Source organism: Arachis duranensis, chromosome 9, assembly GCF_000817695.3.
Source record: "Arachis duranensis cultivar V14167 chromosome 9, aradu.V14167.gnm2.J7QH, whole genome shotgun sequence".
NCBI lineage: Eukaryota > Viridiplantae > Streptophyta > Magnoliopsida > Fabales > Fabaceae > Arachis > Arachis duranensis.
In genome coordinates, this window is record NC_029780.3 from 93695559 (window position 1) to 93709916 (window position 14358).

At 30.0% G+C, this 14358-nt stretch overlaps 2 protein-coding genes and 1 long non-coding RNA gene across 3 annotated transcripts; 1 reads left to right on the forward strand and 2 right to left on the reverse strand.

Moving 5' to 3' along the window:
* The first annotated feature begins 2044 nt into the window (after nt 1–2044).
* Nucleotides 2045–2556, forward strand: LOC107466255 (uncharacterized). Its single transcript, XR_002368223.2, has 3 exons — nt 2045–2183; nt 2276–2322; nt 2430–2556. It is a non-coding gene; the product is annotated as an uncharacterized LOC107466255 (long non-coding RNA).
* A 1343-nt stretch (nt 2557–3899) lies between these two features.
* LOC127741412 (E3 ubiquitin protein ligase DRIP2-like) lies at nt 3900–6204 on the reverse strand. Its single transcript, XM_052253698.1, has 4 exons — nt 5912–6204; nt 5763–5816; nt 4775–4847; nt 3900–4196 (listed from the first exon to the last, which is right to left on the reverse strand). Exons 1-4 carry the CDS (start codon nt 6136–6138, stop codon nt 4032–4034), a joined length of 519 nt encoding a protein of 172 aa, XP_052109658.1. The 5' UTR covers nt 6139–6204; the 3' UTR covers nt 3900–4031.
* LOC127741584 (E3 ubiquitin protein ligase DRIP1) lies at nt 6160–13472 on the reverse strand. The gene is made up of 5 exons (XM_052254331.1): nt 13372–13472; nt 12825–12947; nt 7118–7217; nt 6649–6865; nt 6160–6246 (listed from the first exon to the last, which is right to left on the reverse strand). The coding sequence occupies exons 2-5, from the start codon at nt 12937–12939 to the stop codon at nt 6160–6162; spliced, it is 519 nt and encodes a 172-aa protein (XP_052110291.1). The 5' UTR covers nt 12940–12947; nt 13372–13472.
* Nucleotides 13473–14358: the final 886 nt, after the last annotated feature.

The window sequence follows — 14358 nt, forward strand, 5'->3', positions numbered from 1 at the left end:
TTTTATGATATATGATTTTATGCAGAGCTTAATTTTGTTAAAGTTGAACCCTCGGTTCCTTTTTTTCAGGTTTGGTGTCTGATGCGTTTCGTTTAACTTTTGGATGTGGTCTTTTGACATTTTCTCTATTTGTTATGGCTGCATCAAGGAACAAACCTGATTGAGAATATACTTATGGGTAAATACATCCTTCATTATGTAGAGTGTGAGTATTTTCGTGTGTAAATTGTGAAGTATGTTCTTCACATTGGTAAAGAGCAAAAGGAAAAATAGAAAAACCCTGGTAGTATCAAACATTCACTTTCTAGAATTAGTAAGGTATGTTTGAATTTGTATGACAAAGTTGTGCATTGTGAAACATTTGTGTGATGTGTTTATCTTTTCATGAACATAGTTATTCTTAATTTTATACCATGAGCTAGTTCTCATATAATGTTAGAGTTGGAGTTTTAAACTATTTTTGGACAACAAAGAGATGGATTTGTTGAAGATGGCTGTGGTTATACTGACATCTATTGGACTTTGAAGTTTTTCATGGCCATGTGTCTAGGTGTGCCTGTAATGCATCTCATGCACTATTAAAAATTTATCCCATGTGTCTTCTTGTCTATGCTTGCATCATGCAAGATTATGTATTTGTCCAACAGTTAATTAATGGTGGATTCACTCATAACTGAAACTTTGTCTGTGTGTTACACATTATTTGAACTCTTATTTACTTTCTTGGTTAATAATTTCAAATTTTAAATACCTAATTATGAGCTTAACTAATGTGGTGCATTCATTTCAGATATAAAAGACTAGAAGTTTTGTCTGCATCCACCAATGCCGTAAGTATTCCCTATTTCCATTACTACTATCATATGCAGTTGTTTCCTTTGTATTATAGTTAATTGGTTGCCTGATGCTATCATTAATTTACAGAATGATCCTCATGTAACAAAAGTGATGACCATTTTTCAACAAGATTTTGTCTCCTAATATAGTCTTGTTGAGTTGAGACCCAATTTAAGCCTCACTAATATAAGATGCTAGATAGTTTTGCATGGTAAAAGGAAATATTGTCATATGCACTAACATATTCAATTTTCATTTTCTGCTGCTTGTGTAGACAGCTGTTTCTTTTGTTTATGTCATTCTCCCTAGCAGTTGAAGCACTCCATGCATTAATACAAGATGAATCAGAGCACAAGTAAGTCACACTGCTTGCCTGTTTCTCTGAATTTGGGGACGCTTTTTTTTTCTCCCTAACGATTTTATGCTGACCATGTTTTATTTGCAGGCATAGCATGAGTAAGTCACACTCCTTTATATTCCTATGTTATTTTTTGTTAATGGCATAGCATGAGTGCTTATGGATGAGAGAGTAGAAGGAGATCATGATATACATTGCTGGAAAATAACATATAAAGGAGAGTACATGTAGTTAGTCTTGTTATAGATTTCAGGACTTATGTTTCAGTTGTCATGCTAATACTGACCAAATAGTATTTCTAGTGGTGATATTAGATGCGAAGGGACTGTCTTTATGTTTTATGGCTGGATAAAATTTAGTAGTCTTTAGATGCGAAGGGACTGTCTTTACACGGGAATATTTTGTAGTCTTTCTTTGGAGATTTATTTAAATACAGTTTCCTTCATGTTTCCTGCTTACAGATATAGGGGGTAAGTTTTTTTTATATAATATAGAATTTAGCTAAGTTGAATCATACTGTAGTTTCCTTTCAGATTGAGTTAGAGTGCTGTTTTTATTCTTCCAATATACTGCCTCCCCTAACAGTGGGGTACTAATTAGGTTATATGTGATTATTTTTTCTTTGTTCAGAAAAAAGCAGATTCTTGTATATGATCTTCAAAAGTCTCAATTTTAACTGAAACTTCACTATACAATCTACGTGCTATATTGTTTACATTATCATGGTGATACTTGGAGTGAGCATGCAGTTGTGCCTATATTTTTGGATGCCATAGATTATGGCATTTGCTTCTTTTGTAAAACAATCCTATACTTACTTCTATGTTATTTTATTGTATGGCAGGTTCATGTTGCTGCACAAAATCAGCAACGTATTCCATTTAGAGTTGGTATGGCATCAGATCCCATGGCTTTGCGTAGAGGAGCAAAACAGCTTGCTATGGAAGATGTTTGCTATTATCAATGGCCTCTGCCTGGGCTGGATCAGGTTCTGTATACATTCATGGCATTCCTTCAATATTTTGTTTCTCACAATTATATAGGGAGTGGAGCTAACCCACTTCAATGCTTAATTTGCAGTTTGGGCTATTTGGTATCTGCGATGGGGCTGCTAAATTCGCAAGCAAGTTATTGTTTAAATTTTAGTGGAGGCCAATTTTATATCCTGATCCATGGTTCTTGCGCTTCTTAGTATATGAAATATTACTAATTTTTCTCAAATTTTCTTTTTCAGACTTTTTCCTGAGATAATTGCTAATATATTATTGGATTCATAAAAAGGGAGCGGATTTTATCATTTCATGACGCTTCAGAAATTCTAAGAGATGCATTTTCTCAAACAGAAACATGCTTGAATCATTACTGAGGTATTATGTGCTCCACTGTGATCTTGGATAGTCCTTAATCAGATAAATTTTTTTATATGCTAATACTGGAAAATAACATACAAATTGCAAAATTAATTTCTTATATCAATAAGCATTTTGTGGTACAGATTGAAGCCACCATCAGGGTCTGTTGTGCCTATTACAGAGTACATTCCAGGTCAGGAATTAGGAGTTAGGGTCAAATTGGTGTCCTATATCCTATATGTTAGCATGATTTTTTTTGGTAATTTTTTATTAACCTTTTTACTTTAGAGGAATTTGATCCTTCAACTATAATAGTTAATTTTTGTAATAATGATTCTTTTAAAGTTTTGTAGTTTAATATAATAGTGCTTTCGTTAAGAATTAAGTTGACTAAAAAAAGGGTTATTGTGAAAATTTATCTCGTCTTAAGTCATAGTTAGAGGATTATTTATTATTTTAATAAGTTTATAAATTCATTATCTAATATTTAGTATATAAATTTTGTTTTTATATTTAAAAGTTTATTTGTCTTGTTATCTAATATTCTATATAAATTTTATTTCTATATTTAAAAGTTTATTTGTATTAATTGTTTACTATTTTTCAAATAGAAAAAATAATTAAAAAATATAGCTATTAAAATCGACGGTAACGTTGTCGCTTTTTAAATTTAAAATAGACAAAAAATATAGACAAAGAATTTGTCGATATCTAAATAATTAAATCGACGGCAGTTATGTCGATTTTATTGAATCAAATATCGACAGTAAAGACGTCGATTTTATATAATAATATTGACGACAATAATGTCGATTTTATTGAATCAAATATCGACAAAAAAGACGTCGATTTTATATAATAATATTATCGACGGCAATGATGTCGATTTTATTGAATCGAATATCGACAAAAAAGGCGTCGATTTTATATAATAATATCGACGGCAGTGTTGTTGATTTTAGTAAAAAGGTAAAGTTATCAAACTCATATTATAGACAGAAATGATGTCGATTTTATTAAATTATCATTGACAGCTAGGCAAGCCGTCGATTTTATTCGAATTTTGAAAAATCAACAAGCTTAATAATAACCACCTCCACCGTCCATTTTGCCGTCGATTTTTAATATTATCGACGGCTTAGCCGTCGATTTTAACGATGTTTCTTGTAGTGCATGTATTTATGTATAAATATATGATGGCAGATTTGGTTATTGCCTTTTAAAGTCACCTGAAATTAAATTAGTCAAATAAATATTCCAAACAACAACAACAACAACAACAACAACAACAACAACAACAACAACAACAACAACAATAATAATAATAATAACAATATATAAGAAAGGGGAATAGTTATTAAGTTCTTAACATGGTTAAGGAGAGCATTATTCAAACATATATGCAAATACAAAAACAAATAGTTTATAAATTTTTTTTCCAAAGGTGCATTAACAATGTAAATGATAGGAAAAGGAGAGTAGGTTCATGATTGTGAGACACCACGACCATAGCCTATAATTGTAATATAATCATTTGGTGATGGCTTTGTCTTTGACTTTCCTTTGAATGACATGTTAAACCACAACTTAGCCAACTTTTTCAACTCCATTTTAGTGGATATTTGGTGTCCCAAACATGTGATCTCAACCTACAAAACAAGAAACCAATAGTGAGAAGTGAGAACTATCACAACTGTTAGTCTATCTCAAAATGTTTTCTTAAATAATCATATAGTTTTATTTAACAACAAAAATACTTATAATATTTTTTTAATATATCGTATCATCTTTCCTCCCTAAAAGCATTAGCAGAGCTCTTCTAGGTTTGAAATATGAATAATACACATTTTTATTTTGCGATCAAACTTTAGACCTTTTATATGATGAAAACATTAATACCATGTTATAAATCATCACTTTTAAAAATTAAATGGAGAAACAATAATAAAGGCTAACATTTTTAGTTGAAAAATAAATAGAAAATTGACTAGAAGTGTTGGCAAGCATATACCATAGAATCAAGGTTTAAAAGTTTAATAATAATTGTTGACAATGAAATATATATGAATTATAACAACAAAAAAGTTGGTCATTTATTATAAGTGCTAAAGGAAAAAGCATGCAAATTTCGAAGAATTTCAAGAAATATTATTTTTTCTTACTACTGGGTATTTACTAATTAAATTAACATATTTAAATATGTAGGAGAAAGAATTAAGAAAGTTACCTCATCATCATTTTTTAGGTTTAGTTTCTTGGTTATATAGTTTTGCATATACGAAACAGGTAAGCTTCCATCCCTTGTCAACATAAATGGAAATAAAGACATGAGAAATCAATTTAGGTATATATCACAATCTAACTTTATTAGATTTATATTTTAATTTGAAGTGAAAAGCTATTACCAGCATTAATTGTTAAGTTACATGAATCTGTATGATAAGCTTATTTTCATATAAAATATTTAAATATCTAAATTTGTTTTTCTTTTTATTTATCTCTTTTGCTCATCTGTGTTTCTCTTCTCTTGTATATAATTATTGAATTATGATTGTTGATTCAATAATGATATGCTATGTTCTTTTCTTCTTAATAATGATGATGATTTGGTGGAGTAATGGTGGTTATAGGATGGCGATTTCGGTTATAGTGATAATAATGATGACATAAATATGATTTGTAGTGTTGGTGATAATAAAGTGATGGTAGAGAAGATGAAGAAGAAGAAGAAAGAAAAAGAAGAGTTTATATAGTGGTGATTTCAATTTGAGATAGTGACAGTGGTGATGAAGATTTTTGTGGTGGTAATAATAGGATGGAAGAAGAGAATGACATCAAGAAGAGAAAGAGGGCAATTTTATAATTTATAATAGAATAGTTTAGGAATACCAAAATTATTACTTAACGTATTAACTAACAATTGATTAATATTGACTAGTGACATGAAGATAAAAACTAAGTCAATGACTAACATGATTTACATCAATTAATTTATAGTAACTATCTTGATTGAGTAAAAATTTGAAAAATTAGTTTGATCAATAATGAAATTTAAAGAATCATTTTGATCAGTTATTCGTTGTTGATATGTTATATATTATTGTCATTTTATATAGCATAACAATAATAATCCAATGTTGCTAATAATTAAGCACAAGAAGTATAAACTAAAGTATAAATTAAAATACATATACAATGAATCCAAAAGAACTTACTCTATTCTTATATATTTTTCACTGATTTGAGGCAAAGGTGGCATATCTCCTTTCCTAAAATAACATTTGATAAAAATAAGTAACACGATTAGAGGATATAATAAATATACTTTGAATTTTAAGATATAAAGTTATGTTTAATTTCTTACTGTTTTTCTAAAGCTTCTAAGCAGATCCAAAATGAAGAATTATCCCTTAAAATGTTAACTTGATCAAAATCTTCCAAAGCTAAAGGTAAATATTCAGTTGATTCTCTAGAAATAATAATTGTTTCATGTTTTTGGTAAATTTCAGCGATGTTTTTTGTTTTTTTCTTGTGCTTCTTTTTCTTTTGTATAGATTTTTCCACTTGAGAGCCATTGTTATTATCTTCCATTTGATCAAGTTCATCAGTATTTTATCCTTCCACATTATCAGGACAAATACTTTTACCCTTAACATTTTCGTTTTGCATGCAATGACTCTTTTCAGAAGGTAGCAAACCCTGTATCAATAAAAAAAAGATATAATCATATTCTAAATACTATATAATGCTATTGAAGTTAGTGAAATTAAACAAGTAAAATAAGAAAAAAAACATTTAAAGTAGTCGTTCAATTATATTTTTTTAGATGATTATTGATGTAGTTAATGTAAAAATAGTTATTTTGTTGACATGATGTTATGCAATTAGTATAAAACTGTTTTATACTAACAATGCATGAAAATTGAATTTATTTCAATTATAAGATCATTATAAATATCGCTTTTAATTATTTTTATTACTTACGATCAACATAACTGATATGAATATAGCACATCTAAATAATAAATAAAGAAATAATTTTTATATATGTATGCATGAACTCAAATAAAAAGACAAGGTTAAATTGTTTCGTTATCTTACCTCTTTGATATTCTCTACATGTTCTTTTGAAGTATATGGTAAATCTTTTAACGCCATATCTTTTTCATTCTCAGGATCTTCAAACAAAATTCTGCCAAGGTCACCTAATAACTCATTCTTCTCAGCATTGGCAACATCATCATCTACTTTATTAACAATATTTCTTTTTCTTGGAGGAAATATTGTGTTCCTTATTGATTGCATACTTTCGTCATGCCTATAGAAACTCAAATTTAATATTAAATTAATTAAATTAGTATGCAAGAATCTAAAATAGAACATGCATCTATTTCAAATTAAAAGAATTACTTATGTATGTATGTGCTTTAATAAAAGAACATATAATACATACTATTATGTTTTTATCATAGAGTGGTCAAATGGGCAATAATCATGTATATGTTTGTGTTTAAAAAAAAGAAAACAAAGAGAACTTAATGGTGGTTTGAAATTTGATTATGAAACTAACCTCAATTTCTTGAGAGGTTTAGGTCCCAAATCTAGATCGCACACTGGACAATGTTCTAATTCCTCTTCAATAATTTTGTGATGGATGCACTTCTTGCAAACTGAACAAGATTTATTGAAATAAGATTATTCCATGTAATGAGAAATGATTGAATAAATTTTTCTATTAATACATATTGAGCAATAAATTAATAAATAGTATTTTTATGTTCTTCATGTCATACTATATATAACAAACCTCTTTATCTGAAGTATAACTTTTTAATGACATATATTTTTACAGTAAATTTATGTTAGAAATTAAACGAATTTGAAATATGTTATTATTAATCAATAAAAGTCACACTAGTGAAAAGATTAGTGAAACTATTATATCAAATTCACAATTTCCCAAAATGAAAACATTTGTTGGCACAAATATGAGGTCTGCATTATGTGTATAATTGTTGAACATTTAGAAAAAAGTAATAAAAAATTTTATCGTAATTATTTCTTAACAAAATTTTATTTGATGAGGAATAGTTTTTGAAATGGTCAAATCTTAAGTGGGTACATTCCTTATAAAAAAGTATGATAACTCTTTATAATTCTTCTTCAATATGTACATCATAACTAAAATCTTTTCCTTTTTAAGTTATTTTTGAAAAATAATCATATTTGGGTATTTTTTATCGAAAACAAATCATAACTAATTCTTGAGCATTATTTGTGAAAAATACTCTTTTAGAATATAGATAATATAATATATTAGTAAATTAACTTGAGACTTTAGTAACAAAGATTTTTCAAAAAGGTAATCCTTAGATAAATAGTTAGAGGTGTAAACGAGTCAGGTTGAGTTGGGTTTAGGGAGAATTGAGAACTGAACTGATGAAATTCTAATCTGTTCAGTTCAGATCGGATTTGAGGTTTTTATTATCAAACTAGAATCAATTCAAATAGATTAAATTTGAGTTGAATTGGATCAGGTGTTCAAGTACCCAATTGTATATTAAACTTAACAAAAAGTGAAAAAATATGAAAAAACTATAATAAAGAAAAACAAAAATAAAAAGTAAAAATCTATAAATTTAAAAAAGTATCATTATCGTAAACAAAATATGCAATTAGAGAAAAAAGGATTAGATTTGTCATATTTTAAATAAAATATCTGAAAAACAATACAAATAAAATTAAGATTTCTTATACTTTAGACAGATTATTTTTTAAAAATTCAACAACCATCAACCATAAGAATCCTTAACCCAATGAAAGCAATTTAAAAACCTAAAAAATAGTCCTAGTCACTACTGAAGCAAAGCAATGATGAAAATCAAGTAAATAAAGGGTATGAAAACTGTAAGAGCTGGAATTTTTTACATAAAACCATTTTAATAAAAATAATAATTTTTTGCCCGGAATAGATTCAAAATTTATAAGTTTTAATTTGAAAATAAAAATATGAAATTTAATTTCAGTGAATTTTTCTGAGTTGGAAAATGTATCTTTTTCGAAAAGCTTCTGTGAATATGTGTACTGGCGCTTAAGCCGGCAGTACCGGCTCTAGTCTGTCTAGTACTGCCTATTTTGGAAAAATTGATTTATTATTTTGAAAGGATAAAAATAATTTAGAATCGAAGACCAGGCGCTAGTCTTAAAAATTTTAGCCCAAAGTGGACCAAACGGACCAAAAACGCTAACGGGTTGGACCGAATCCAAATCGGGCCTAAGGCCCAACATATATAAGCTCATTAAATGAGCTTTAAGCTCATTTTCCAGCCCTAAGAGAGAGAGGGCCGCGGTTTTAGAGAAGAGAGGAGAAGGGGTGGTGTTACTATTCACCTCCACCTTCCAGGAGCAATAACTTGAGCTAAGGGACTCCGATTGATGAGCCGTTTGGGGCCACACAAAGCTCTCAACGAGCTCTTCCCTTCTATCCAAGAAAATCTGGTAAGAATTGCATCTCACATTCCAGTTTTCTTCCCTAAGTTTCTGTGCATTTTTGGGTTGGGGTTTTGTGCAAGTTTTGTGGTTTTGGTTGTTTAGGTGATCTCTAATAGCGGATAATTGTTGGAAATTATCCCAATCCTCTTTGGACAAGGTAAAGTTGCTCATAAAACCTTGTGGTGTTATATGTTATGATTTCTAGGTTTTGATTTTTGTATATATGTGATGTTAGATTGAGTTTTGGTATTTGTTGGAGTTGGTTGAGGCTTTGGATCAAGCTTGGTGGCTTTGTTTTGGTGTTTGGTGCGTTTGGAAATCGGTCAAGGTATGATTTTGGTTTCCTTTATGTAATATGTAATGTTTTTAGACACTTAGGCTAGTTCACTTTAAGATAGGATTGAATTTTTTGGGTGTATGTTTAATTGTATGTTAATTGAAGGTGAATTGTGATTTAGTGATTGATATAATAATGTATGGAAATATCATATGTTGATGGTTGTTGGTGTTGAGAAAGTGTATGATAAGTGTTGTGGACTATTATTGTAGACAAGGTTTGTTGATATGGTTGATGAGTGATGATGAATAATTGAATAATTGATTTTTGTGGGTAATGGTGATTGTTGAGAAGTATTAGTGTTAATGATGTATTATGATGTTGATTGATGTGGGTGAGTGTGTATGTTGATATTGGTAATATAAATGTTGATTTTGATGACTATTGTTTGAAGATGAGTTCTATGAGATTAATATGAGGAATTGTAGTGGTTGATGTTGTGGTTGATTGATGATGATTATAAATGATTATGATGGCTTTGGATGTTGATGACTGAGGATTTTGATGATGTTAAAGGATGTAATTGGGATATTATGGATGGTTAAATTGGGAGAGAAATGGTATGGACTTTGAAGTTGTTTTGGTATTGTTTGGGTTATGATTAGTTTGGTTTTGAATTGAGTTTTGGTGAAACTGAGGTTTTGAGATCTTTGTGTAAAACTTGATTTTTGGTGAACTTTGGTGGATCATAACTTGGGCCTTGGTTTATTAAATCGATTGAAATTTGTTTTAAATTGAAGATGATTTCAAGGGTTTTAAAACGATATAAAGTTTAAGAAAAATGGATTTTTGTAGAGGAAGTTATGATCGTTCAAAGTTTGGCATCAAAATCTAAAATTCTTCAATGTTACAGAATTTTGTGATTTCTGGTATGTGCGTATGCACAGCCCTGTGAGTACGCACACGTTAGGAAGGTCAATCTGTTGGGAGCGCTCGCACGCCTTGTGCGAGCGAACAGAATTGCAAGATTTGGTACCTGTGCGTACGCACACGTGTTAAAATTTCTCCTGGGCGTGCGCGCTCACACCTTTGTGCGCACGCACACGCCCTGTTTCTCAAAATTAAACTTTGTTTTCAACTAATTCACCTTTCCAACAAGCTTGTAAGCTTTTGTGACACCATTTTAAGACTCTTTGGCTTATTTTCGGGTATCAGAATATGAGAAAGGTCCTAAGAGGTTTAATTTGGGTTCTACTTTGAAAAGTTAGCGGATGGAGACTTAGGTTTCTGGCACTTTGGGGATGAGTTTAGTTGAGAGAGAAGGAAGAGTAGTAAACTTGGTAATTACTGATAGTGAAATTGAGAAAGTGATGAACTATGAGTTCGGAATGGAAATCATGAATTAATGATGGTTGTAATGAGTCGAGGACTTGAAGAGAAATGATGATCTTGATGGATGTTGAGAGTGTGCGGGGCCTATATCCCCGGCGTAGCAGATTTCTCTGCTGCATGACCAGTTGTTGTTGAGAGTGTGCGGGGCCTATATCCCCAGCGTAGCAGATAGTTCTGCTGCATGATTTGTTGTGGTTATTTCCTTCTCTGCTGCATGAAGTGTGCGGGGCCTATATCTCCGGTGTAGTAGACTCTCTACTACATGAGTGTGCAGGACACTATATCTCTAGCGTAGCAGAAGAGCTGCTGCATAAGTGTGCATGGCAACATACCCCTGGCGTGGCAGAAAAGGTTACATCCGGGAGGATGTGTCGGGTTGGCATTTATGGACCGACAAGTGATATCACGAGCCAATAGGATAGACAATCATCATATGCATTTTCTATATGCTTGTTTGCTTTGATTACTTGAGTTTGCCTAATTGTATAACATGCCTACTTGCTTCTTGAATTACTTGCTGTAAATGAGTACTATATGTGTTTTACTTGCTTGCATTTATCTTGTATTTGTCTGGTGCAGAGGAGGTTAAGTAGGTGGTGGCGATGGGATCGCACGGAGGTTAGGTTGGCGAAGGCTGTGGGATACAACGGTGTGATTAGTATTAGTTAGAAATCACCCTAAGTTTAGATAACCCGGTTGATGGTTTAAGTTACTTATTTATTTGTTTCGCTTAAGCTTGAATATTCTGTATGCGATGTGAAGTTCTAGGATTGCCTTCGGCGTCCCAGGGCCTTACATCTTACAGATTGGGTACTGTTACCATACTGAGAACCTCCGGTTCTTATTCTATACTGAGAACCTCCAGTTCTTATTCCATACTTTGTTGTTGTTTTTCAGATGCAGGTCATAATTCACCTCGGTGAAATTGCAGACATGGTGATAGAGCGGAGTATGGTTCTTTCCTTGTATATTTCTATTTTACTTTTGTCGTAGTATTCTCTCACCTTCTGTATATTTATCTTTATGGCCTTAGAGGCTTACATGAGAGATAGGTTGTAAGCTATTTTATTCTCAAAGACTTTGTATTTTTCTGTTTGGGCTAGTCGGCCTAAACTCCGCAGGTAGTGGCTAGTCTTCTTTTATATATATATACCTTGTTGATCTATTAATTAATACCTTGTATTTAATGAGCTTTATTGCAAGGTTGTATATATTATGTTTTGTATCCTTTCGTGTCAAATGCGTTTAGTTACCGTGTGCGAACGCTTCACGTATGTAATTCCACATTATGCGACTTTGAGCTTTAATCCTTCATCGAGCTTCTAAAATATATTATTTCCTTCTATATATAAATATGTATAAGCCTTAGGACTGTCGTAACCTCTGATTAACCTTTACTTTACGGCTAAAGGTAAGGCTTAGGGTAATTGGGGTGTTACAAAAACCTTAGCGTAGACAAAGTAGTGGAAAAGACGAAAGTAGAAGACACATGATAAAAGTAGAGTACTCACTAATCCTAAGATGGTGGTAATGAAAGGAGGATGTTGATGGACCAAGCAAATAGATAAAGCACTATAACAGACAAACTAGACGAATAGAAAAAGCAAACGAACCATATGAATGAATAAATAGTGGTCAAAGATAAAAAAAATGATGGACTCAGACTGAGGAGTGAAGTTAAGGTGAAGCATGAGTTGGAACTTGGGGTTGGCAAAGGTGAATAATTTTCTAGAATTAGAATAGGGAGAAAATTAAGATTATTTGTATTTTATTATTATAATAATAAATTAATTAAATAGTAAAATTAATTTTTATCTTATGTAACTTGTATCTTTTCTTCAATTATTTTAAAGGTCAAATACCAAGTACTTTAAAAAAAATTATCAAATAATAAATAACATAAAAATTTATTATAGATTACATACCTTTTTTTCAATAGTTTAGTCATGCATGTAATTAAAGCAACTTTTCCCTTTTTAATTTCATACAATTTAAACAAAATATATTATTTTAAAATAATTTTGAACTAAAGTATCCAAACAAACAACACATGTATTAATTATAAAATTTGGATTCAAAAGAATATGTATGGATAGATTCAAACCAAAGTACTTACATAAATGAAGACATTCAACAATAGCAGTAGCATCCTCCAGCAATTCATCACAAATCTTGCAAGTTAAAAATGGTAGAATTGTAGTCTTTTTCAATATAATAGTGTGGTTTGCCATTTCAATTGCTGTAGATTTAAGTCACACAAATTAAAATTCAGGGTATATACCAAGGAAAAAATTTGTATCAATAATCAATTTATTAATTTCTTTTAAATTATAAATAAAATTTTTTAAAAAGAATTGATAAAAATAACATGTAAAAGCTACCAAAAAGGACAATCTGTGCTCAATCCAAAATATTGTAGCTATAAACAACCTAGTCATATAATAATCATAGAAAAATTATATTTAAATTTTAGAAAAAACCAAGAAAATAATATGCAAGCATTTGAACAAGAAATGAAATTGTAAGATGACATATATAGTTTCCTAAATGGTTAATCAAATTGTAAAAGATGTTAATATTTAAAAACAATTGAACACAGTCAAAATTAGTTATAGAAATTGGTATAGATTTGGGAATAAATAATTAGTGGTCTAGGGTGAAACCTGAATTTTCCAATTGTGGTATAGCAATATGAATTAAGTGAGAAAGAACACAAAAACCAAGTTAAGAAAACTTCTCTCTCTTGAACCAAAATACATACGAACATATGTCTCAGTACATATAAATATGGAAAACACACTATTTATAACAATACAAAGCTGATCAGATACAATATAAGGAAAGTCTTCCTAATAATAATTATATATCTAATTGAATTTAATAATAATAATATAAAGAAGAAGAGGACAAGAAGAATATTAAATACCCTTTTTTGGTTTTTGACTATTTGTTCAAAGGACAAAATGATCCTCTACAATTCAAAAATTTTTATTCAATTTTTAATCCTAATTAAAATAATTAGTCTAATCGGTTCCATAAAGGATGATTTGCTAATGTATCAAAGACCGCTTAGTACAAGTATTTCATTTTGTATTTAGTAACTAAAAACATATTATGTACTTGTGTTTGTAACTTTTAAAAGTTGTGGGTACTTTTAAAAAAAAAATTAATATAATCTCGTGTATTGATAAATATATAAAATTATTATTATATTATGTTTATTATGGTCAAGTCAAATTTTAAAAATTATTTTACTAAGTATAATTTATTGTTGCTTGCACTTATTAAAATTATTTTTAATTTGATTTAACAAACATAGAAACTACAACTTTTAAAAAATTATATTTTTAAAAGACAAACTTTAATAAGTTACTTTTAAAAAATAAAAACTTTACCAAACTAATTTTAAAATAAAATAAAGTTTCACAATTAATTTTGCAGACTATAATAAATAAAAAAAGGAGTAAAGTATCGTTTTTGTCCTCAACGTTTGTGGTAAGTCTCAAAGTTGTCCCTAACATTTCAATCGTCCTATTTAAGTCCCTAACGTTTCAAAATTGACTCAATGTTGTCCTGCCGTTAGGAATCCGTTAACAGAATTGACGACGGGACAAAATTGAGACGATTTTGAAACTTTGGGGACTTAAATA